At 38.1% G+C, this 26000-nt stretch overlaps 1 protein-coding gene across 5 annotated transcripts in view; it reads left to right on the top strand.

Moving 5' to 3' along the window:
* The window catches only part of ATRNL1 (attractin like 1), an 805870-nt gene that overhangs the window by 331592 nt on the left and 448278 nt on the right, over positions 1–26000 (top strand). For all 5 annotated transcript variants that reach the window (XM_027529449.1, XM_027529446.1, XM_027529448.1 and 2 more), the window contains one exon: positions 4833–4894. In XM_027529449.1, coding sequence (XP_027385250.1) covers positions 4833–4894 — 62 coding nt within the window. The remainder of the gene's footprint in view (positions 1–4832; positions 4895–26000) is intronic.

Here is a 26000-nt window from a genome sequence, read left to right as displayed (position 1 = left end):
AATAAAATTCTGCAGTACCAGCCTGAGTCATGTACTTTGCCATCCTAAATGTATTTTAACACTGTTGGCTATAACCAGTGTTTTTGCATTACTTATCTTGAAGGAATACAAAACCCTTTGTAGATTAAAGAGTCAGAGTGATGATAGCTAACACTACATATATAAATGTGTAGTGGTAGTGTTAGTTGCTCAGTCGTGTCTGACTCTTTGCAAGTCTATGGACTGTAGGCCACCAGGCTCCTCTGTCCATGGAATTCTCCAGGCAAGAATACTGGAGTGGGTAGACGTTCCCTTCTCCAGGGGATCTTTCCAACCCAGGGATCGAACCCAGGCCTCCTGCATTGCAGGCAGATTCCTTACCGTCTGAGCAATGAGGGAACCCCATATGTGTGTGTCTCCCTCTCTCTCTCTCTCTCTCTCTCTCTCTCTCTCTCTCTATATATATATATATATATATATACATGCCGTTTTCCCTCTCCTCAATATGTGTCACTTGGTTTTTAAAGATTTCCAGGCTCTGTTCCTCTCCCAGAGTTGGACCTTTTTTCCTTTGTTTCCATTTTCCCTGCTCTGCTCAATTTTGATTTCACTTCCAACAGTTTTTCCTCAATATGGGGTCTGTCTTGGAATAGAGATTTGAGTGGTTGCTTTTGAAAATTCATGTGTCCCAAGCTGTTCTAGCCTCTTTTGGAACTTCTCGAAGACCCTTTGCACTCATATGCTCTTGGAGTAGACAAAACCACTTCAGTTTTTACTTCCTGTATTCAGATCGGCCTGCCTGGTTCCGGTGAATGTCTTTGGATTATCCTGTTCGTTCTCTGCTTACTCCCACGTGAACTCTGGTACCATATGTGCCTTGTGCCCTGGCTTATCAGTACCTGTTCATGTTTCAGCAATCAAGAGGATGAGAATTTTTCATTTAACTGTGTTGAATTATTTTCTTCTTCTTTTTTTTTTTGCAATTTACTTGATATAGATAGGTAATGGGCAGACAGATAGATACTGAGTTTTTTTCTTTTAATGTAGAAACTAAGGGATATTAAACAAAAATCTATGCTACCATTGTCACTCTCCACCTGGAACTTGACCTCACCGATTATATTTCTCAGTTTCTGAGTAGTTAAGCTTTTTTTGTTTATATTTAAAATTACAGTTTTAATCTGATAGTACATAAAACCCCTACCATTTGGAATTTTTAAGTAGTTTCTCTGCATAATGTATACTGTCTGCTTTTCTAAATGCACTATGGATTTAGGAAAATATTTGTTTTCCTGTTTTATGTGCTCCTGATTCTGTCTGCTGTTTTCTAACAGATCTTTTTGAAAGTTCAATCTGTAGTTGCTGTCTCTACTTCCTCACATTACATGTTCACCTTGTGTTCTCTGTTTAAATGAACATTCCCAACCTTTCATTGAAAGTGCATTTGTTTGTTACCCATGCACAAGGTTGATGTCAGTTCAGTTCAGTTCAGTTCAGTTGCTCAGTCGTGTCTGACTCTTTGCGACCCCATAAATCACAGCACGCTAGGCCTCCCTGTCTATCACCAACTCCCGGAGTTCACTCAGACTCACGTCCATCGAGTCAGTGATGCCATCCAGCCGTCTCATCCTCTGTCATCCCCTTCTCCTCCTGCCCCCAATCCCTCCCAGCATCCCAGTCTTTTCCCAGTGAGTCAACTCTTCGCATGAGGTGGCCAAAGTACAAATTTAATATTAATAGTCATATTCCCATCTTCATCTTACTCAACCAACAAAACCAACCAAGACTTTCTTCTTGCAACATTCCTTTTCCTTGACATCCTTGACACAATGCTCTCCTGATTTCCTCCTACTTAATTGTTCACTTTTTTGTTAGTTCTGATAATGGGGTTGCCCTAAACTTCCTTTCAGTTTTAAATGACTCATATCCAATCTTTACCAGGCCCTCTCACCTTTCACTCCAAATTATGTGCGCGTCAACTTGGTTTTATCTGCAAGGATGTTACACTTGTACAAGCTACTATCATAGCTAGAAAAATCCAGTGTCCTTCTTGTTAATGTCCCTGTTTTTCTTTATCATCTCTTCCTCACCCAGAAGCCAGAATATTTTTCTTGAGAGTAAGATCATGTTATTATATGACTTAGCTCTTATAAAGCATTCCAAACTCTTTATCATGCTAAAGACCTAGGTGAATTAACCCCAACTTGTCACACTGTACTCATTTTGTAGCTCACAATACTGCAGCTGTTGTGACTTCAGTTTCTTAAACATCTCTAGCCTAAGCATGCTATCCTCTAAGCCTTGAATTCTCTTCTAACAGATCTTTGTGTGGCTTTACCATTCTTTTGTATGTCAGCTTACCTATGGCTTCAGTAAGTCTGGCTTACTGAACTGCCTGATCTAAACTAGCTACGTAGCCTTCTCCTTCATTACATCACCTTATTTTTCTTTGGAATATTTGCCATTATCGAAAATTATGATATCCACTTATGAGTCTACCTGGTTATTTTCTGTCTCCTGCTATTGGGATGCCAATTCCAAGAGACAAGGAACTTTGTCTTATTTACAAGGTTGTCCCCAGCTCCTAGAACAGAGCTTGCTTAAGCAGTATTTCTTTGAATCTTTCTTCATGATCTGAATGACTGAATAAATTAATTTTCTGTCTGCTTGTTCAGATCAGTTATGAAAGAGATACACATATTAAAATTTTACTATTTAATTATGTTACCTAATTCTTATTGAAGTCCAACCTTGTGTTTTCACTTATTTGGCCTGCATATTATTTTTATGAATTATTTGTGCCTTTTATGTTTTATTAGACCAGGTTTTGATTTTGAATTTCACGTTGCTATTTATATTATCCTTCATGGCTTCATTGTTGTTGTTTTTAAGAGCCAATTTTTTTTTTCTTCCCTCACAATCCTTTATATTTTGGCTATAGGTGTGTCACTGTTGTGGATGTGCTGTCTATAGAAAACATAAAGTAAATTATGCCTTTTAACATGCTATGGAAATCTCTTTCTTTTGATGAGGATTCAGTCTGTCACATTTAATGCAACTGCTTCTATACTTCATCTTATTCTTTTATTTTTAAGCTTATTATTTATTTCGTTTCTTTTTTCTTTATTTACTAATTTATTCAAGTCTTTATTCAGGTTCTTTTTCTTTATTATTTTATTTCTCAACACTGTCTAATTTTACCTTCCTAATCCAATTTATCTTAAACCAATTTCATTTATTAGGATTTCAAAATAATTATCCTTTTGAAGATTATCCAGTTAGTTCTCAATTGCTGTATTCTGAATCATCTTACTATGGTTTTAAGTTATTGTTGACAGTATTATTTGGTAAGCTTTGTTTGTAAGATACTCTCATGGACAGTACCTGGGGAGATGATTCATCTGTATCATTTCCATTTTAAAAGATGTTTGTTCTTAAATTTTTTAAAATGTTTTCACCTAGAACCAATCTCCTATAGCAATTATCTTTCCTCAGTCTCTGTGTAAATGCTTTGTAATTCTTCAAATGCTTAGAAGCATTTTGGAAATGAATGTTATTATATTTAAGCTTTCATGTATATACAAAAATTTAACTATCTTCACGACTCACTATAATTCTTTGTTTTATATAAGAAACAATATTTCTTATTTTAGAATGCCATTTCATTTCCTTGCCCTGAAAACTGGTACAATTATGAAATTCATTTCCTTTGTTTTCCTTCACTCATGGATTATATCCCTGTCTGCCTTTTGTCTAATGTCTGAAAATGGTTTTTCTGTATATTTTGTATAGTTTTTAGTTCTTTAAGATGAGAGAAATCTCATATTTGTTAGTCTGTTTTCAATGGAAGTGGAAATTGTATTACATATTTTTGAAAGATTTACATAAAAGATTATTAAAGGGGAAGGAGATTTCAAGAACTTAATTGTTCACCTCCAGCTACCTGGAAAAATTCACTAGTGTTGACCAGCTCCTTTATACATGATGTAAAAGCATGATATTTATTGTATTATGCCTACTATATACCAGATATTATGGTAATAATTTTATTTCTATTAATTGAGTTAGTCTTTCCTGTAACACAATGAAGTAGATGCTTTTATTATTACTGTTCACACATGGGACAAAAGTAGGTTAAATAGGTTTCCAGGATATTTACACCTAATAAGTGAAAAAATTGGCTTTTCATATCAAGTATTCTCTACTTACATGCTACGTTATTGACTAGTACAATGTATAATAATTCTTCTTCAAGAAATGTTTTACAATATGATCTCTATAATGTTAACAAAAGTGGAGAACAACTTTAGATTATTGACTTCTCTCCTGAAATCATTAACATGAAAATATAAACTTTTAATATGTTTTATTCTTTCAGGGGTTTATAACAAAATAATTGCAGCTTCATTAGACAATAATACATGAGAAAAACCAGTTCCCTCTGTTTCCTTTGTAGAGTTGAAATTAATTTTTTTATCTCATAAGCAATTATCAACTGTATTGATAGAAAAATATGACCATTATTAGATGTAGAAATGCATTTGCATGTTTTAGTTAGGCATATTTTATAGGATTTCAAGTGACAATCTTAGCATAGATTACTGAAATAATTTTATAATAGTTTTCTTAAAGCATTTAGTGTTATAGCCTGTGTAAAGGTTGTATTCAGTTTTTGGATGTATGAGATGTTGTCAATGAAATTTTGGTTCTAGCACAAATGATTTATAATACGGTAATCCAAATTTCTTGATGATTTAAAAATATTGTATTTACAAATGCCATGAAACATCACCACTTTGAAGAAGAACATAGATTCAGTAAGTTTCAAACTTCCTTTTATTTTGATTTTTCAGATTGCGTTCTCACAACACAACACAATCATGGATCTTGTGCAGTTTTTTGTCACCTTCTTCAGGTAATTTGCTTTTATTGACTTTGAATGTGTTAAATCTGTATTCTGATGGCCTGTCAATCTGTTAGGTAGTATCAGTTCTTTAACCTTGAATATGATACAGTGTGTCTTGTATAGTTTTATGTACTTAAATATATACTGCAGAGCGGAAGAAACATATTCGACATGTACTATTACAGGATTATTTTGCTATACTACTATTTAATAGCTAGTTAATTTAGTGGAAAGAAGATAATAACCTTGCGTTCTACTGTCACATAAGTAATTAAAGCCTGTTTTAATTAGTGAAATTAACAGTGTTTTCATCATATTGATTAGGTATGTTTCCTAGCATTAAAATCAATTTCTTGGATTTCTTAAGTTGTTATTGTATGTACTTAGCAATGTGACAAAATCAATAGGGGATGAGAAAAAGGATGTATTTTTTTGCCCTCAAAGAGCATGTAATCTGGAAGTACTAAATGTGACCTAGACTATACCATAATTTCCTAGAACTTTAGTTATTTGAGATGTTAACAGTAGGTTCACTAAAAAGAGTTCCATAATTAAATATGTTTGGAAAATACTATGTATACTAAAGTTAAATAGGTCTCTTTATCTCACAGTTTTTAATGTGTTCATTTGCAGTGTATCGTTCTAAAAGAGAGGATAGATTTTGTAGCATTTCTCAAAACCTAAAAGTTCTTTTCACAGAGCATTTATGTTCATTTCCATGGGATGTAACTAAACAATGGGTGAGGAGAAGAAGCTGAGTTTCACTGATAGAATATCTGAGACATGGCATCTAGTTTGGTGGGCTGGGGTGGGTGGTGAGGGAAGTTCTCAAGGGAGGGGACATATGTATACATGTAGACGATTCACTGCATTGTACAGCAGAGACTAACACAACATTATAAAGCAGTTATACTCCAATAAAATAAAAAGACCTAGTTGGTCAATACAGTACTTAAAAAAAAATATTATCTTTATTAACACGATTATGATGTGTACAGCTTATACTGATCCACAGGGTGCCTTTGTGTGAATTAGACAATCGTGTCTCCTCCTTCTGGTAGACATAGCCCCACATCACAGCACAAAGATGCAGATGATTTTGACCTTCACTCACCACGTTGTCTGGGCTGCTTTGTACAGTAAAGAAAGTGAAAGTTGCTCAGTCGTGTCCGACTCTTTGCGACTCCATGGACTGTATAGTCCATGGAATTCTCCAGGCCAGAATACTGGAGTGGGTAGGCGTTCCCTTCTCCAGGGGATCTTCCCAACCCAGAGGTTGAACCCAGGTCTCCCACATTGCAGGCAGATTCTTTACCAGCTGAGCCACAAGGGAAGCTTTGTACAGTAAAGAACCTGTTAAACCCAGTCCTTTACACAGATGGTATGCCCAGTACTTCCTCTGCACCTAAGTAAATGATAAGTATTGGTTATCTTATCAAGATACCATACAATACTTGAATTCCTAATCCCTTATCCACAGGAGTGAGCAAACATTTTTTATAAAGGGCTGGTTAGTAAATAATTTCAAGATTTGTGGGCTATAAGGTGTCTGTGGTGCTAAAGTAGCCTGAGTCAGGTTGGAAACAAATGGGAGTGACTATTTATGTTCCAATAAACCTTTACTAGAATGAAAATAGCTGGTAGCCTGAATATGGGCTTCCCTGTTGGTGCTAGTGGTAAACAACCTTCCTGCAAATGCAGGAGACATGAGAGACCTGGGTTCCATCCCCCCTGGGTGGGGGACATCCCCTGGAGGAGGTCATGGCTACCCACTCCAGTATTCTTGCCTGGAGAATCCCATGGACAAAGGAGCCTGGTAGGCTGTAGTCCATAGGGTCACAGATTTGGACACTACTAAAGTGACTTTACGTGCACACAGGCTGAATCCTGCCTGTGGACACAATTTGTCCAACTACTGATCTAACTTATGCCTGAATGCCTTTAATGGCAGGAAACAGAACATCTCTTGTGATAGCATTTTCTAATTTCAGATAATTAGTTGTTCTTTATAATTGAGATGAAATCTGCCTCCCTGGGATAGCTATTCTAATTTACCCATATGTGCCCATACATAGCAAGTCTAATTCCTTCATCTCCATTTACGGCCTTCCAGTTTTCTAAACTCTTTTCTCCAATTCACACATTATCTTTTCAGTTATTTGCTTCTTGTCAGAATCCTTGCCATGTTAGTCACTTTGCTCTGAAAACAATCAGGTTGGTCTGTCACTTAAAAACATTAATTTCCAAAATTTAATGCTGAAAACATATTTCTTACTAACATTGCAGAGTTCATTCATATTTAAATTTGTCCCTTAAAGATGAAATTTGAGGAAACATCTTAAATATATTTAAACACTTTCTGATTTTATACTTGTGAATATTAAGGGATATTAAAACTTAATGATGTTACAATGTTTTTGAAAAGTGTTAGAGGTTATAATCAAATGAGGTTTATTTAATGCATAAAACTAAAAGTTTTTGACAGGATAATGTAGATGTTAATATACTGAAAAGTTTATTTTGTATAAAAATTCACAAAGCTGAATTGATAAAGTATTTAAGTGTTTAGGGTTTTAGTTTAAGCTTTTGAATTTGTGTGTTCAATAGCTCTTTTATTAAGTAAAAGAAAGCAAGTGTTAATGTGTACCATGTCTTAGAGATGATCCTATTTATTATGTTGGCATCATAGACAAAGTAATATACTCTTGTTATTGTGTGAGATAAAATGTATTTGATGGTTTTTTTATCATTTAAATTTTTTCAGTAGTGAAATGTAAATTAGATGATTTTAGAATTGTCTCACTGTTAAGGAAAATCATGGACAGAATACTTTTAAGTTTATTTTTATATTAAGTAGACTTACTGTTAAATTTTAAAAGAGAGTTTTAGACAGTTCAGCTTTTATGGGCAGCCTTCAATCAGGCCACTATTACTGCTGTTGCTGTCTCTGTATTACTGAAGTAGTATAGCTGAAGGGTCAGCCTTTCATTTAGCCAAGGTTTAAAGGAGGCCAGTGTCAGCCTTTGACTTTTATATTGGGAATAGTTCTGGTGGTAAACGTAATTCAGTCAGTACTAGTTAGATCATTTATAGTCACAGCCTGGCTCTGATCTTAGCTTTCGGCGCCATCTAAGCAGATTACCTGAAAGTGAAGTCACTCAGTTGTGTCCGACTCTTAGCGACCCCATGGACTATAGCCTACCACGCTCCTCCGTCCATGGGATTTTCCAGGCAAGAGTACTGGAGTGGGCTGCCATTTCCTTCTCCAGAGGATCTTCCCGACCCAGGGATCAAACCCGGGTCTCCCGCGTTGTAGGCAGACGCTTTACCATCTGAACCACCAGGGGAGCCTAAGCAGAACCTAGTTCCTCTGAATCTCAGTCCTTTTAGGTTTTATTCTGTATTGGAGTATAGCCAGTTAACAATGTTGTGATAGTTTCAGGTGAACAGCGAAGGTATTCAGACATATATAAACATACACAAATATGTATGTCCTTTATCGTAATAGAATTAAAAGGTGTGGTTGTTAGAGCCTGTAGTGTACTGTAATATACAACAGTGAGTAATTAAAAAATTGAAAGAAATCATTTAAGAAATAAAGACTTTTCTGGTATGTAAAATCGAAAAGCAAGTCTGTGAATCTGAAAAGTCTGAATATTTTAAAGAAGTTCAGCCTGGTAAATTAAGTGGAGCTATAGCAAGGACCCTGTACCATTTAGATTTTTAAATGGTGGTTCTAATTTTCACTGTCCTACAAGGATTACATAATGCTTTTGATTTACCATCTTGACCAAATGGAGGATATTTTCAGAGGTTGCCACTTGGTCTTATCTTTCTTGATGGATCTTACCTCATAGGCCAGAGACACAGTGTAGGGGTTTACTCTAACCACTTTGTACATAAATTCTAATTATACACTTGAAAAGTAAGGAAATTATCACTTGTTGTTGTTGTTGTTCAGTCACTAAGTTGTGTCTAACTCTTGGTGAACCCATGAACTGCAGCCAGGCTTCTCTGTCCATCACTATCTCCCTGAGTTTGCTCAAACTCATATCCATTGAGTCAGTGATGCCATCCAACCATCTCATCCTCTGTTGCTCCCTCCTCTTGCCCTCAATTTTTCCCAGCATCAGGGCCTTTTCCAATGAGTCAGTCAGTTCTTTACATCAGATGACCAAAGTGTTGGATCTTCAACATCAGCATCAGTTCTTCCAATGAATATTCAGGGTTGATTTCCTTTAGGACTGACTGGTTTGATCTCTTTGCTGTCCAAGGGACTCTCAAGAGTCTTCTCCAGCACCACAGTTCAAAAGCATCAATTCTTCAGCATTTAGCCTTCTTTATGATTCAACTCTCACATCCGTACATGGCTACTGGAAAAACCATGCTGCTGCTACTGCTGCTAAGTCGCGTCAGTCGTGTCCGACTCTGTGTGACCCCATAGATGGAAGCCCTCTGTTCCTGGGATTCTCCAGGCAAGAACACTGGAGTGGGTTGCCATTTCCTTCTCCAGTGCATGAAAGTGAAAAATGAAAGTGAAATTGCTCAGTCATGTCCAACTCTTAGCGACCCCATGGACTGTAGCCTACCAGGCTCCTCCGTCCATGGGATTTCCCAGGCAAGAGTACTGGAGTGGGGTGCCATTGTCTTTTCCATAGCTTTGACTATATGGACATTTGTCAGCAAAGTGATGCCTCTGCTTTTTAATACACTGTTTAGGTTTGTCATAGCTATTCTTCCAAGGAGTAAGCATCTTTTAATTTCACAGCTGCAGTCACCATCCACATTGATTTTGGAACTCAAGAAAATGAAATCTGACAGTCTCTACATTTTCCTCATCTGTTTAGGTTTGTCATAGCTATTCTTCCAAGGAGCAAGCATCTTTTAATTTCATGGCTGCATTCACCATCCACATTGATTTTGGAGCTCAAGAAAATGAAATCTGACAGTTTCTACATTTTCCTCATCTGTTTGCCATGATGTGATAGGACCGGATGCCATTATCACAGGGTATATGTATAGACACAGTTTCCCAGTATGAGCCAGGATTTAGCCAGAATTTGTTATCTGGACCCTGGAGACACCCCAACTCTAACAAGGGGCCTTGGTGGTGTTCTAGTCATTGGCTATCTGGGTCATCACTAACCCTGTGTCTTATACTAATGAAAATATATATTAATTTGTCTTGCACTGAGTATATACCCATAAATATACTTGTGTATATACCCAAATAAACACGAATCTCTTAAAAGTAGTCATACACATGTTCCTTTGGGAATCATTTTATACACTTTTCAAGATGTTTCAAGACAACCTTTCTTCTGTGAACTCAGCTACCTGTTCAGTCAGTGGATTCTGGATTTGTAAATTAACTCATCTTGGAACTGAGCAGAGGATCACAATCGTCTCTTGGGGCAACAACTCTCAGCCTTTACCCCTCCATTCCTACTTCAAGTAATGTTAAGTAGCACCATTGTTAGCTGCCCACCTATTTTGCTCCTCATATAGATAACATCCGTTATTAGTCATCCCACAGGTCTTTGTTGGGCAGCACCCTTGTCTGCTTCTCCAGGCTTGTTGATCATTATCCTAATTGTGACCCCTGGATTCTGACAGTTAAACACTGACCCTTGGTCTTTTTCCCTTTGGGACTCCATCACCTAACGCCTAGCTCTGTCACTGCCTCTCCTGTTGTTAGCTTTGCTCTTCAGAAGAAAGCCATCACTGAACTTAGCAGATGATCCCTTTCATCAGCAGATTCCTCATGGCCTTGGTGAAATGATGCATCCCATGGAAAGTAATCTTGTGGTAGTTCTTCTGACCTTACACAATACATTCTTTCTGGCACATTTCCTCCTGTCAGCTTCTTTATTCTCTTTCTCTTCCGTCTTCTCAGGGAACTCAGGCTTTTCCATTTCACTTTGCATTGGCCATTGCTTTATCCAGACTTCTAAGAGTCACTTCTTCTTCAACTTTGCACCATCCCCTGGAGTCTTCCATGGGGTATTGCATTTCCTGGTCCGAGACTGTGCACCAAAATTCATGAATCCTGGCTGATTCCATCCCCCAGGATCAGATACCACTGATTTCTAATTCCTGTTATACTCCCCTGGCTGTTGCCATCACCTGCTAGCCAATTCTTGCAACTCTTCCAAGTATATAATCTCCTTCCTTTTTTATCAGCCCAAGATGCATTATGCTGTCATTAAACCCTAGTTATCAGTCTAGCAACCAGAAGAGGAGACGTTGATAGCTTGTTGAGGAAACGACCCTATTGTTTCTATAGTTGTTGAACTGACTTCCTCAAAAACATCCATCTAGATATTTCATTTTAGATATTCCTATCCCATATTTCAAGAGCTCCAATTTTCCCAAGCATGGCCATGGTCTTTACATAAGAGGACTGCTTTAGCTGAGCAGTCTATCATCTCTGGAGCTCTGCAGCTCTCACCCTTGGATCATTAGTCTGCTGCTCATTCATATTGGCTCTTCCACTGTCAGGGATACGGGTCTGAATTAAAGCTATAAAAGAGACCCCCTGGCTCTTATATTTAGCCTGTAATATTTGTTAATGGCCTTCAGTCTCTCAGTAGCCCTTTGCCGGGTTAATGCAAACATTCAGTAATTATCCAACTCCACTATCTTTTGAAAACATTTTCCCCAGATCACCACTGGTGAAATCTTTAGCAGTTGAAGTCTTCTTCCAGGGCTGAATCAAGCAACATGGGTGGTTTCCCTTTAGCCTGCCAAGTAGTGAGTGAGCCAATTACAAATCTCAGTTTTACCTCCTGCTATCTTAGACTATGAGTCCTCAGAGAAGTGGAGACCAGAATGGCATTAGCCATGCAGTGAATGTATTAGGGGGAACTCTTGTGACGGAAAGATCAGGGGAGAAGGTGAGAGATCTTTTAGACCACAGTGCCAGTCTGACATTTGTGAAGTGGAGCAGGAAGAAACGAAAGCTGAATGGAAGAGCCTAATTGTGTGATTTAGATTCCATTGCAGTCATATGTAAAGTCTGACAAGGTCAGTGGTGAGTCTTCAAGTCAAACTGCATGTGCAGAGGAGTTACTCATCTCTCAGGATCAGGCCTTCCTTGCTGTCACCGCCATGCTCAGAAAGTGTGGCCTTGGTGATTACTTTCTGTCTCTATGATCTTTACTAATCTAGTTATCTGATGTAAGTAATACCATATAATACTTGTCCTTCTGTTACTGGCTTGTTTCACCTAGCATAATGTTCTCAAGGCTCATTCATGCTGTGATATATGTAAGAATTTCCCTTCTTTTAAGGCTGAATTATATTCCGTTATATGTATTATATATACCACATTTTGATTATCCATTCACCTGTTGATGGACACTTGGGTTGCTTCCCTGTTTAGCTGTAGAGAATGATACTTCTGTGAATTTGAATATATAAGTATGTATTTAAGATCTTGATTCAGTTCTTTTGGGTATATTCCCAGAAGTGAGATTGCTGAGTCATATGGTAATTCTATTTTTAACGTTCTGAAGGGCCTCCATACTGTTTAATTGTACCGTCCGCATTCTCAGCTGCAGTGCCACGGGTTCCGATTTTTCCATATTCTCACCAAACACATGCAATTTTCATTCTTTTCCTTCCTTCCTTCCTTCCTTTTCATAGTAGCCATCCTAGTGGATGCAGCTTGGCATGTCTTTGTGGTTTTGATTTGCATTCCTTTAATGATTACTGCTGATAAGAACATTTTCATGTGCTTATTTGCCATTCATGTCTTTTTTGGGTCTATTCTTTTGCCCATTTTTATGCCAGTATCATATTCTCTTGATTACTGTAGATTTGTAGTAAATTTTGAAATCTGGAAGTGTGGATCCTCCATCTTTGTTCTTTTTCAAGATTTTTTTGGGCTACTTAGGGTCCTAAAATTCAAATGGATATGGGTATCCAGATAATTATGTGAGCTTTCCCCCTTTTTGTTAATATGGTGTATGACATTGATGCTGTTTATATGTTAGACCATCCTTGCATTTCAAGAATAAATCCTTTTTGGTCACCATATATAATTCTTTTAATAATAATAATTTCCCTTTTTCTGTGTCATTATTCATAAAGAATGTTAGTTCTTTTCTTTAGTACTTTTCTTGTGTCTTTGTCTGACTTTGGTATCAAGATAATGCTGGTCACATGGATTGAGTTAGGAATTGTTTCCTTTTCTTTAATGTCTGGAACAATTTGAGAAGGATTGGTATTAGTTCTTTTTGAAATGCTTGGTGGAATTCATCAGTGAGGCTATCAGGCCCCAGGCTTTTCTTTGTCAGGAGATTTTTGATTACTGATTCAGTCTCTTTACTAGTCATAGTTCTAGACATTCAGTCAGTTTTTTCATGATTCAAGCTTGGTTGCTTTTGTTTTTTCCTTAAATCACAAATTCCTAAATTGTCCATTTCCTCTAGGTTACACAGTTTGTTGGTGTGCATTTGTTCATAAAACACTCTAATAAATCCTTTTTATCATTTTAGGATGAGTAGTATTATCTGTACTATATTTATTTTTAATTTATTTTTAGTAAGTTGAATCTTATTGCCTTTTTTTCCCCCTTAGTAAATCTGGCCAAAAGTTTGTTAGTTTTGTTTTTCTGTTTGACGAACCGATTGCTGGTTATGTTGATTTTTCTCTATTATTTTGTATTTCATTTATCTCTGTTTTAATCTTTATTATCTCCTTCCTTTTGCTAACTTTGGGTTTAGTTCTTTTTCTGATTCCTTAAGTTTAAAGTTAGGTTGTTGATTTGAGAGCTTTCTTGTTTTTCCATGAGAACATTTATAGTTAAACCTTTCTTCCTTAGCACCACTTTCGCTGAGTCCCATCAGTTTTAATATGTTCTGTTTTCATTTTCATTTGTCTCTAAGTAGTTTCTGATTTCCCTTGTGATTTCTTCTATAAGCTGTTGGTTGTTCAAGAGTCTGGTGTTTCATTTCCCCAAATTTGTGAATTTTCCAGGTTTTTTTTTTTCTGTTAATTTATTTCTAGCTGTATTTTGCTGTGGTTGAAGGAGATACATTTCATGATAGCCATTATTTTAAATTTATTGAGACAATTTGTGACCTAAAATATGTATAGCCTGGACAATATCTCATGTGCATTTGAGAAGAATGTGTATCCTGTTGTTGGCAATGTGTTTTATATATGTCTGTTAACTAGTTGGTTTATTGTGTTGTTCTACTTCTCTGTTTCCTTTCTTCTGTTTACCTGATGTTCCTATCCATTATTTAAAGAGGAGTTTGAATTGTTGTTTTAACAATTTTGAATTCTCTTTGTCTCTAGTGAAATTTCAGTCTTAATTTATATCTTGTTTTATATAAACTTAGTATCATTTTGTTAGAATTTCCCTCGTAAATCTAATTACTTTCAGCATTTTTTATCTTATTAGATTTTAAATGTGTCTTGTACACCACAAATAACTGGACATTGTTTATTCTGTTTTAATAATCTGAAAAATCTCTGACTTTTAAAGTGACAGGTTTAATAAATTTCTATTTATTGTGATTACTAATGTATTTTAGTTTTTTCTTCATCTTTTCACTTTTTAAAATGCTTTCTCAAGTCATCTTTCTTTCTTCTCCCCTGCTTTCTAAGAAATTGAATATCCTTTTAATATCCTTTATTTTTTTCCTTTTATCAGTTTAAGGATTATACATTTTATATTTTTTCTTTGATGACTATCCTTAAATTTTAACATGTATATTTTTTCTAACCAGCATTAATGTTAATCAGTGTCTTTTTTTTCCTACTCCTAAATCATATAGGAACACTAGAAAATTTGAAACTTCCAATTTTACATACAGTTGTTTAATTTTCAATTCATTTTCTAATTTAAATTTATTTTTTAAAATAGCCTTATTGAGATATTTAAAGTGTAACTCATCTATTTAAATCGTAAAGTTCAATGGCTCTGCAGCCATCTTCACAGTAATTTTAGAACATTTTCATCACCCCCCAAATAAACTGTATGCACATTTGTAGTCATTTCCCATCCCTCTCAGACATCCTAAGTTTTAAACAGTCACTGATCTAGTTCCTGTCCATAGATTATCCTATTCGGAACATTGTCGTATAAATGGAATCATACAGTACGTGCTCTTTTGTGACTGGATGCTATCACCTGTGACAGTGTTTACAAGATTTGTCCATGATGTGTATGTATCAGTGTATCATTGCTTTTTATTGCTAAATAATATTCCATTGTATGGATAAGACACTTTTCATTTCTCCTTTTTTGGTTGATGGGCATTTGAAGTTTTACCTCTTTTTGGTTCTTGTGAATTATGCCACTGTGAACATTTGTGTTCAAGTTTTTGTGTGGCTATATGTTTTGCTTCTCCTGAGTATGTACCTGGGAGGGGCAGTGATAAGTCATATGGTAACTCTGGACTTAGCGTTGTGAGAAACTGGCAAACCATTTTCCAAATGAGTTGCACCATTTTACATTCTCACTAGGAATGTATGAGCGTTCCAGTTTCACCATATTCTCAGTAACATTCTTTTTTTATCTCTCTTTTTTTGGTTATAGCCATCTTAGTGGGAATAAAGTGCCAAAAGAAATGGTGAAACTATTTTGGAGGATCCAGAAAGGAAAGGGTTAGGGATCTAAAGAAGAGAAAAAGAAAGAAAAAAATAGGAGTTTAGCAATTAAAAACAAGAATAATCACAGATGACCTTATAGAAGTAAGAATGTGAGTGGGAAGAATAATTTAAAATTAATACAGTGACCAAGATTTAGGAAAATGAAGCAATCATGTTGTCCACGAAGATATTTCAAAAGACAAAAAGGAGAGATGTAACAAGGAGAGAGGTAAACCTAAGTCATTAGTATCAAAATGGCATAGCCCAGAGGGGTATGTGCTATAAACATTCTTTTTTTTTTAATGCTATAAGAACAAAGAACGCTGGTAGAATGAAAAATACAAGTCCTCCTCTTCCAAAGTAAAATTATGATAATGGATATGTGAATGGAAATAAGGCCTGAAGATACAGATTTCCCTAAGTAGAAACCATAAATTAAATCTTATTATATTGGAGGTTTCTTCAGGAATTCTCTCCCTGGCTTTGCTATAGAAGAAAACAGACATATAGGTCCCAACTGTTCTTTTAAACCAAAATACCAAATATGGCTCGAGTAAAAATGTGCCAAGTTTATTGCAACTTAGCTAAACCAGTGCTCCATGTCTCATTTTCAATGCTGAGATTTAGAACACTATAGACTAAAACATACTTCTGTAAGAGTGATATCAGTAACATCACATTTTCACCAGAATGTTGACTAACAATTCAAAATAACATGTCCTAAACTTTCTGTCTTGGCAAACAGCTCTTTTTTCTATTAATAGCATTTTCTAGCTCAGTTATGGGCACTGCTGCTCCCCCTGTGTCAATACATTTAATCCATGCATAAAACCTGATTCTTCCTTCAGTCTATCAATCTATTATATTCAAAACAGCAAAAATGATTTTTAACATAATTTATGAGAATCCATTGTTTAAAAGCTTCCCTTCACATTTATAATTCAAACTAGACTTACAAATTCCTCTGAAACCAGGCCTAATTATATGCCTCCTCTCATACTCTCCACGAATTTGCTATATTACAGTCTTTTTTTCTTTGAAGGTATCTGGTTTATTTCTTGTCTGTTCTGTTTTTCATTCCTATAAAGTCTTTTAAAATTATTGTGCAGTAAAATTCCACTTGGTGGGATACAGCCATATGAATTCTAAAATATGTATCAGTTCAGTTCAGTCGCTCAGTCGTGTCCGACTCTTCGCGACCCCATGAATCGAAGCACGCCAGGCCTCCCTGTCCATCACCAACTCCCGGAGTTCACTCAGACTCACATCCATCAAGTCAGTGATGCCATCCAGCCATCTCATCCTCTGTCGTCCCCTTCTCCTCCTGCCCCCAATCCCTCCCAGCATCAGAGTCTTTTCCAATGAGTCAACTCTTCGCATGAGGTGGCCAAAGTACTGGAGTTTCAGCTTTAGCATCATTCCTTCCAAAGAAATCCCAGGGCTGATCTCCTTCAGAATGGACTGGTTGGATCTCCTTGCAGTCCAAGGGACTCTCAAGAGTCTTCTCCAACACCACAGTTCCAAAGCATCAATTCTTCGGCGCTCAGCCTTCTTCACAGTCCAACTCTCACATCCATACATGACCACTGGAAAAACCATAGCCTTGGCTAGACGGACCTTTGTTGGCAAAGTAATGTCTCTGCTTTTGAATATGCTATCTAGGTTGGTCATAACTTTCCTTCCAAGGAGTAAGCGTCTTTTAATTTCATGGCTGCAATCACCATCTGCAGTGATTTTGGAGCCCCCCAAAAAATAAAGTCTGACACTGTTTCCACTGTTTCCCTATCTATTTCCCATGAAGTGATGGGACCGGATGCCATGATCTTTGTTTTCTGAATGTTGAGCTTTAAGCCAACTTTTTCACTCTCCTCTTTCGCTTTCATCAAGAGGCTTTTTAGTTCCTCTTCACTTTCTGCCATAAGGGTGGTATCATCTGCATATCTGAGGTTATTGATGTTTCTCCTGGAAATCTTGATTCCAGCTTGTGCTTCTTCCAGCCCAGCGTTTCTCATGATGTACTCTGCATATAAGTTAAATAAGCAGGGTACAATATACAACCTTGATGTACTCCTTTTCCTATTTGGAACCAGTCTGTTGTTCCATGTCCAGTTCTAACTGTTGCTTCCTAACCTGCATACACATTTCTCAAGAGGCAGGTCAGGTGGTCTGGTATTCCCATCTCTTTCAGAATTTTCCACAGTTTATTGTGATCCACACAGTCAAAGGCTTGGCGTAGTCAATAAAGCAGAAATAGATGTTTTTCTGGAGCTCTCTTGCTTTTTGGTTTCTTGTAATCATCAGCTCTACCATAGGCCAGTTCCAGAATGTCAAGGAATCCTTCATAGGGCCTCCTTTACACTGATGCTTTTTCTTCATCCATAAATCCTGGCACCTGTTGGCTGGTACCCTGTCACTAGAGTTTTGCCTTTTCCAGAATGTCATGTTCATGGAAACATACAGTATGTTATCTCCTGAGACTGATTACTTTCCATTGACATACTCCTTTTAAGATTTATCCAAGTTGATTTTTTTCCCATCAGTAGTTCATTTCATTTTTGTTGTTAAGTGGTATTCCATTGAATGAATAGACTCCAGTCTTGTTTATTCATCCACCCTTGGATAGATATGACTTGTTACACTTTTTGGCAACTATGAATAATGCTGCCCTGGACAAGATACATAACTTGTAGGGGATTGTGCACACATAAGTTTTTGTTTCTTTAGTGAGATTAAAGAAACTTTCTTTAGTGGAAGTGAGATTGCTGAATCATTTGGTAAATGTATATTTATCTTTATAATAACTGCAACTATTTTTTCAGAGTGACTGTATCATTTTGCTTTGCCACTAAGAAAGTATGAGGGTTTTGGTTGTTTCAAATCCTCAATACTTAGTACTGTCAGAATTTTTTTTATTTTAGCCATTCAGATGTGGTAGTATCTTGTTAGTTGCTCAGTATTTTCTGACTCATTGCGTAGCCCTCCAGGTTCCTTTGTCCATGGGATTTCCCAGGCAAGAATACTGGAGTGGATTGCCATGCCTTTCTCCAGGGGATCTTCCTGACCCAGGGATTGAACTCTGGTCTCCCGCATTGCAGGCACATTGTTTACCGCCTGAGCCATCAGGGAAGCCCCCGTGGTAGTATCTTATCATTTTAATCTGCATTTCTCTAATGGCTGACATTGAATATCTTTAAAAGACTGGTCTTTCCTTTTGAAATGCCTTTGCAACTCTGTCAAAAATCAATTCATCATCTAGTTTCCAGTCCCAGGAAACATTATATAAACATACATCTCTCTTTATGTCCCACTGGTCTCAACTATAAAACCTGGATGATGTGCTTGGGTAGTTTCATTGGACAGATCAGGGAAGAACACCAAAATTCAGAAACACCCTGAAATGTTTGAAAGTTAATGGTTTCTCCCCTCCAGTCTCCTCTGACTTCAGCCTCAATGTGGTGTGAAAACTTAGAGTGACTATTGTGGTCTAGACAGAAAACATCCTGGAAAAATCCTCCAGTTCTTTTTTTTTTTTTAATTTTTGGTCACGCCTGTGGCATATGGAACCTGGGAGCCACAGGTTTCCCTGACCAGGGATCAAACCTGCACCCAGATGCAATGGAAGGCAAAGTCTTAACCACTGGAGTGCTGGGGAAGTCCCCAAATCCTCTATTTCTGACTTATTCTGTGGAACAGGAAATTATTAAAGCTACAAAGAGAGTAGGGGAGATCCACCCCCCAATTTTCCTTTCTTTTCAAAAATTTACTCATCCCCAATTCCAAGCAGCCTTGAGGCAGTGACATTAGCTGCAGCTAAAATGCCTGGGAGGGGAAAGCTGCTCGAGCAAGATCTCCAAGAGGTGCGAGTCTTCCAGGTAATGTGGAACTGTGATCGTAAGAGTCTACACAAGTCCATTGCTTTTGCCTCTTCTCTGTCCTCCCAACGCAGAATGTGGTCCAGTCACAGAAGTGGGTAGTTACGTGCCAGAGGAAGGCAAGGTGAAGTCCAGAAAAAGTTTGGGAAATATCAGAGAGAGAAAAGCCATCCCAGAAAGTTGAACTTTATACGACAAAGGTCTGTATAGTCAAAGTTATGGTTTTTCTGGTAGTCATGTATGGATGTGAGAGTTGGACCATAAAGAAAGCTGAGCACCAAAGAACTGATGCTCTTGAATGGTGATGTGGGAGCAGACTCCTGAGAGTCCCTTGAACAGCAAAAAGATCAAACCAGTCAATCCTAAAGGAAATCAGTTCTGAATATTCATTGGAAGGACTGATGCTGAAGCTGAAGCTCCAGTACTTTGGCCCTCTGATGCGAAAACTTGACTCATTGAAAAAGACCCTGATGATGGGAAAGGTTGAGGGCGGGAGGAGAAGCGGATGGCAGAGGATGAGATGGTTGGATAGCATCACTGACTCGATGAACGTGAGTTTGTCCAAGCTCTAGGAGTTGGTGATGGACAGGGAAGCCTGGTGTGCTGCATGCAGCCCATGGGGTCTGTTGGAAAGAGTTGGAAACAACTGAGCGACTGAGCTGAACTGAACTGAAAGGTAAACTAATGGAATCTTCCATGTGAGGCTCTTTTCCTAATTAGCATACCAAAAATTTTAAGAAGAGGCTAATGGTTAGAACTCTGCCCAGGCCTTAGGCAGAATCCACAGGACAGACTCAAATAGAATTGAAAAAGCTTTGGGTACATTGTAAGCACAGCCTACTGATACCTAAAATAAAATATCTCTATAATAATACCAACATCTCTATAGGATAAAGTAAGACCTCTGTCCCTCTGTAAGTTTGATACATTAGAGAGGGCTGTGATGGAAGTGGGCCATTCTTCAGCTTGGTTAGCAAGTCAGCGAGTGTCTGTCAATATTTATTCATATCTTTTAAGAAAAACTTTATTATTATTGGATCTGTTAACCATCCATATTGAGAAAAGTACCATTTGACTTCTACCTCATACTAATAATAAAAATAAATTCCAGGAAGAAAGGGAAAACAATGAAGTATCTAGAGAATAATATGGGAATTCTTCACATCCTTAGAAATAAACAGAACACACAAAGCACATCAATAAAATTACAGTAAAACTAACAATTTTTGTCATCAGAAGATGTCTTTAGCATCATGCGAAAGCAAGCCATCCAGTACTACAAAATACTCACATCCTATATAAAGGACAAAGGCCTTATAGTCACAATGTATAACGTGTAAGTAAAGAAAAAACAGTCTTAAATCTCATTACTGCTCCCCTAAAATGGCAATAGACTTGAACAAGCACTGCGTGAAAAAAGATATAAAAGTGGCTAACAAAATATCAAAAGGCACTCCATTTAGTTTTTATCAGGGAATGCAAATTAAAACCACAATGTAATACTGTTTACTGTTCATCTGTCATAGTGGCTGGAAAGAACAAAATTTTGTTGTTAGTCACTCAATTGTGTACAAATCTTTGTGACCCCGTGGATTGCAGCACGCCAGACTTCCCTGTCCTTCACCATCTCCTGGAGTTTACTCAAACTCACGTCCATTGAGTCGGTGATACCATCCAACCATCTCATCCTGTATTGCCCCCTTTTCCTCCTATCTTCAGTCTTTCCCAGCAGGAGGGTCTTTTCCAAAGAGTTGGCTCTTTGTATCAGGTGGCCAAAGTATTGGAGCTTCAGCTTCAGCATCAGTCTTTCAAATGAATATTCAGTGTTGATTTCCTTTAGGATTGACTGGTTTGATCTCCTTGCAGTTCAAGGGACTTTTAAGTGTCTTCTCCAACACCACAGTTCAAAGGGATCGATTCTTCAGCACTCAGCCTTTTTTTATGGGCCAGCTCTCATATCCATACATGACTACTGGACAAACCAGGCCTTTGACTATATGGACATTTGTTGACTCTCCAGATCAAATGTTGGAGTAGTCGTGGAACTGTAAACACTTCTGGCAGTCTAGAAGTTTGTGCAGCAACTTTGAAAATAATGTGACTATATTGTAAAATTGAGTTTACATATCCTATGTTGATCCAGCTATTCCATTCCATCAAAGATCACATTAAACACATTTGTAATAGTGCATTTCAAATAGCTAAAACCTTGGCATAACCCAAATACCTAAAACTAATAGAATATGGAACAATGAAAAAGAACAGATTAATCCTCAAAGAACAATATAGATGATATTCATCAACAAAGTGTTGAACAAAAGAAGCTAGAAATAAAATAATATTTTAAGGTTACATCTGTATAAAGTTCAAAATAGGCAGAAACAAACTGCGGTGCTAAAAATTTTTGATAGTGACCTGTGAGGAAGAGGGGATGGGTAAAGTACTGTTTCTTTACTGGGGTGGTTGCTTGTGAACGTGCCAAGTCACTTCAGTCATATCAGACTCTTTGCAAGCCTGTGGAGTGTAGCCTGCCAGGCTCCTCTGTCCTTGGGATTCTCCAGGCAATAATACTGGAGTGAGTTGCCATGCCATCCTCCAGGGGAACTTCCCTGCCCAGAGGTGGAACCCATGTCTCTTATGTCCTCTGCATTGACAGGCAGATTCTTTTTACCACTGGTGCCACCTGGGAAGCCCCAGGTGGTGGTTACATGGGGATATTTTCTTTGGGATAATTCACTGAGCTGTGGATTTATCATTTCTCTATGTGTACTGTGCATTAATGTTTTAGGAAAACTGTTTAAAAACAGTGTTTACTTCTTTTAAAATATTTAGAATATTTTGTATTTGAAACTTTTTATCCTATCTACGAGGTTTCAAAAGGTGTGCTTTAAATAAAAGTTGCGTGTAGAAAAGAATACTGTATACATTGACCTTTATAATTTTTGTGTAAGTTTGTAAGATTAAGATGTTATCCACGTACATGATTTGTAATAGGAGGAGTTAACCAGGAAGGTCTTCCTTATGATATGTTTCTTGCTTTTTTAATAGTTTGCCAGTGAGGCTTTAGAGCACTCTATTTTCTGTAAAATATTTCAAGAAAGGAATGTATAGTTAACAAATGTCCTCTGTAGATTTTTAAGTCTGTTAGCAATTTTGAGGGGTTCATTTTGATATTTTTCTACACATTTTTCATAAATGATATCTGTAGTAGATTTTATGGATTCTTTCCCAACTTCATTTAATTCCTTCCACATGGCTGTGTAGTGATGATTCAATTTGGGAGGAATTGATCTCCCACCAGCGTCATGGGTGGGCTGAAGCCTTCAGTTCACCAAATGATTGGGGAATAGTGGGTGTGCATGATTGTGTGTGATGTAAATCTGAAACTGCTACATTCATTTTTGTATCTAAGAGGAAAACAAGCCTGAGAATTAAGCTGATGCACAACAGAGTATGTAGTTCAGAAAACAGAGAGAAATGAAGCCAAAGCCTTGACCAGAACAGACCTGCAAGTTATTCTTCTTTTTTACTTTGAGGAGGGTCTGTTCAGGCTCCCATAAGCAACTAACACAGACTGAGTGACTGTAACAACAGATATTTTATAATCTCACAGTTTTGGAGACTGGGAAGTCAGATCTGAGTGCCAGCATAACTGGCTTCTGGTGAGAGCTTTCTTCTTGGCCTGCAGATGACTGCCTTCTTGGTGTGTGTTCTTCTGGCCTTTTTCTTGGTACGAGTGCTTGGAGAGAGAGCACAAGCTCAGTGGTGCCTTTTGATGTAAGGGCACTAATTCTGTTGTCTCAGGGCTCCACCATTATGACTGCATTAACCTTAGTCACTTGGGGCTTCCCAGGTGGCACTAATGGTAAAAGTACCCACCTGCCAATGCAGGAGACAAAAGAGAAGCTGATTTGATCCCTGGGTCTGGAAGATCCCCTGGAGAAGGGCCTGGCAACCCACTCCCATATTCTTGCCTGGAGAATCCCATGGACAGAGGATCCTGGTGAGCTACAGCCCATAGGGTCACAAAGAGTTGGACCTGACTGAAGTGAGCATACATGCACAGCCTTAGTTACATCCAAAAGTTCTTCCTTCTAAATATAATCACATTGGGCTTTAGGGCTTCAGCATACAGATTTGGGAGGAGCATTTGTAGCATTCTGCCTCTAGCCCCCTAGGTCATGTCCTTTTTGCATGCAAAGTACATTTATTTATTCAATCCCAACAACCCGCAAAGGCTTCACTCATTCCAGAATCGACACTGAAGTCTAAAGTCTCATCGAAATATCATCTAAATCAAATGTGGGTGAGATTGGGGGGTATCATTTAACCTCGGGAAAAATTCCTCTCTAGTCATGAGCCTGTGATACCAGGCCAGTTATATTATTCCAAAATACCATGGTGGGATAGGCACGGAATAGATATTCCCACTTCAACAGGAAGAAAAGTAAAGGAAGAAAGTCATGATGGGTCCCAAGTAAGTCTAGAACCTAGCAAGACTAGCTCCATCAGACCTTAAAGATTTGAGAACACTCCTCTTTGGTTCAGTGCTCTACCTCCAGGTCCCCCGAGGGGGCAGTGTCACCCCATAGCTCTATGGAGTGGCCCTGCTGCTGTAGCTTGACGAGGTGACCCTGATGCTGCAGCAGTGGCTGCAGCCTTGCCCCCAAGGCCCTTGGTGGTGGCATCCTGGTCCTGCAAAACCAGACTCCACACTCTGAAACTGAGGAGCAACCATTCTTGTCCCCTGGGCCTGTGGTGTGAGTAGGAGCCCTAAAGATCTCTGATTCATCTTTGGAGTCATTCTTCCTTTTTCTTAAAGGATAAAACATGTTCCCAGCTGAACAGCCTTATGTTCCCATTTTACAGAATCAAAGAAACCTTACCACCTTCTTTCATTGCATCTTGTTTTCTCTGTTTCCTTTAAACTCACGGTATCTTCCCTGGTATTATCACTTCTCTTATCCTGGCTTACGCTGAAATAGCTGATTAATTCCATGAGTCACACCCATCATGTTTTTATAAAATGGTTCTTCAGCCACACTCTTAGTGTTCTTTTCAGAACAAGCCCCCCCCCCCCTTTTTTTGTGCAATATAGATAGACTGAGAATTTTCAAAATCTCCAAATTCTGGTTCTATTTTGCTTTTTAATTCCTACTTAAACTCATCTCTCTCCTCTTGAGTTTATCTATGAGCAATTAGTGAAAGAGAAAGTGAAGTTGCTCAGTCGTGTCCAACTCTTTGGGACCCCATGGACTGTAGCCTACCAGGCTCCTCCCTCCATGGGATTCTCCAGGCAGGAGTACTGGAATGGGTTGCCATTTCCTTCTCCAGGGGATCTTCCCGACCCAGGGATCGAACCCCAGTCTCCTGCATTCCAGGCAGACAGTTTAACCTCTGAGCCACCAGGGAAGCCGATGAGCAATAAGGAGGACCAAAGCTACATCTTCAATACTCTGGAATCTAATATGCTAAATACTCAGTTTCAATGCTTTCAAGTTCTACCTTCCACAAAACACTAGAACAAAGTTCAGCCAAGTTCTTTGCCATTTTATGACAAAGATGACCTTTTCTCCATTTTCCAATAACCTATTGCTTGTTTGCATCTGAAACTTTACCAGAGTGGCCTTCAATGTCCTTATGAATATCAGCATTCTGGTCTTGACTATTTATGTGTCCTCTAAGAAATGGAAGCATTCTTTCTAGCTTTCCTGGGTTTTTTTTTTTGTTTTGTTTTTTTGAGCTTACATCATACTTGGCTTTAACGTCTGTTTCTATCAATGGTCCTTTCATAGCAATCAAAGCTTTTTCCAGAGTACACCTCAAAATCCCCCCAGCTTCTCCCTATTACCCACTCCCAAAGCTGTTTCTGTATTTGTAGATATTTGATCCCAAAGTCTGTCTTAGCTCATGTTGCTGTAACAAACATGAAACTTAAAGCAAACAACAGAAATATATTATCTCGGAGTTCTGGAAGCCAGCAAGTCCCAGATCAGGTTGCCGGCATGGTTGGTTTTTGATGTGGGCCACTTATTGGCTTTCAGATGGCCACTTTCTCCCTGAATGCTCCCTTGGCCTTTCCTCAGTGTGTACCCATGGGAAGAGGGAGAGATGGGCAGCGGGGCAGTAAAGGGAGAGGGAGAAAGTATGGGAGTGAAAACACTCTCTAGAGTCTCTTACAGGAAGACTAATCCTGTTACATCTGGTTCCCTCGCTTATGACTTTATTTAACCTAATTAGCTCCTGAATCCCCTGTCTCCAAATATAGTCACGTTGGATGTTAGGGCTTCAAAAATATGAATTTGGGGAGAACATACTTCAGTTCATAGGAGACAGTATAAAATCTGTTTAATTCCAACACTGTTTATCCCATTTTGTGTTAGTTTGTGTTACTTGTATTCAAAATCATCTTAACTGACAGTGCCTTCTAAAGTGTAGTTAACTCTTGCTTCAGATCAGATCAGATCAGTCGCTCAGTCATGTCCAACTCTTTGCGACCCCATGAATTACAGCACGCCAGGCCTCCCTGTCCATCACCAACTCCCAGAGTTCACTCAGACTCACGTCCATCCAGTCAGTGATGCCATCCAGACATCTCATCCTCTGTCGTCCCCTTCTCCTCTTGCCCCCAATCCCTC

This window comes from Bos indicus x Bos taurus, chromosome 26, assembly GCF_003369695.1.
Source record: "Bos indicus x Bos taurus breed Angus x Brahman F1 hybrid chromosome 26, Bos_hybrid_MaternalHap_v2.0, whole genome shotgun sequence".
Taxonomy (NCBI): Eukaryota; Metazoa; Chordata; class Mammalia; order Artiodactyla; family Bovidae; genus Bos; species Bos indicus x Bos taurus.
Note: the sequence above shows the minus strand (reverse complement) of the source record. Positions and strands in the feature narration are given on the sequence as shown.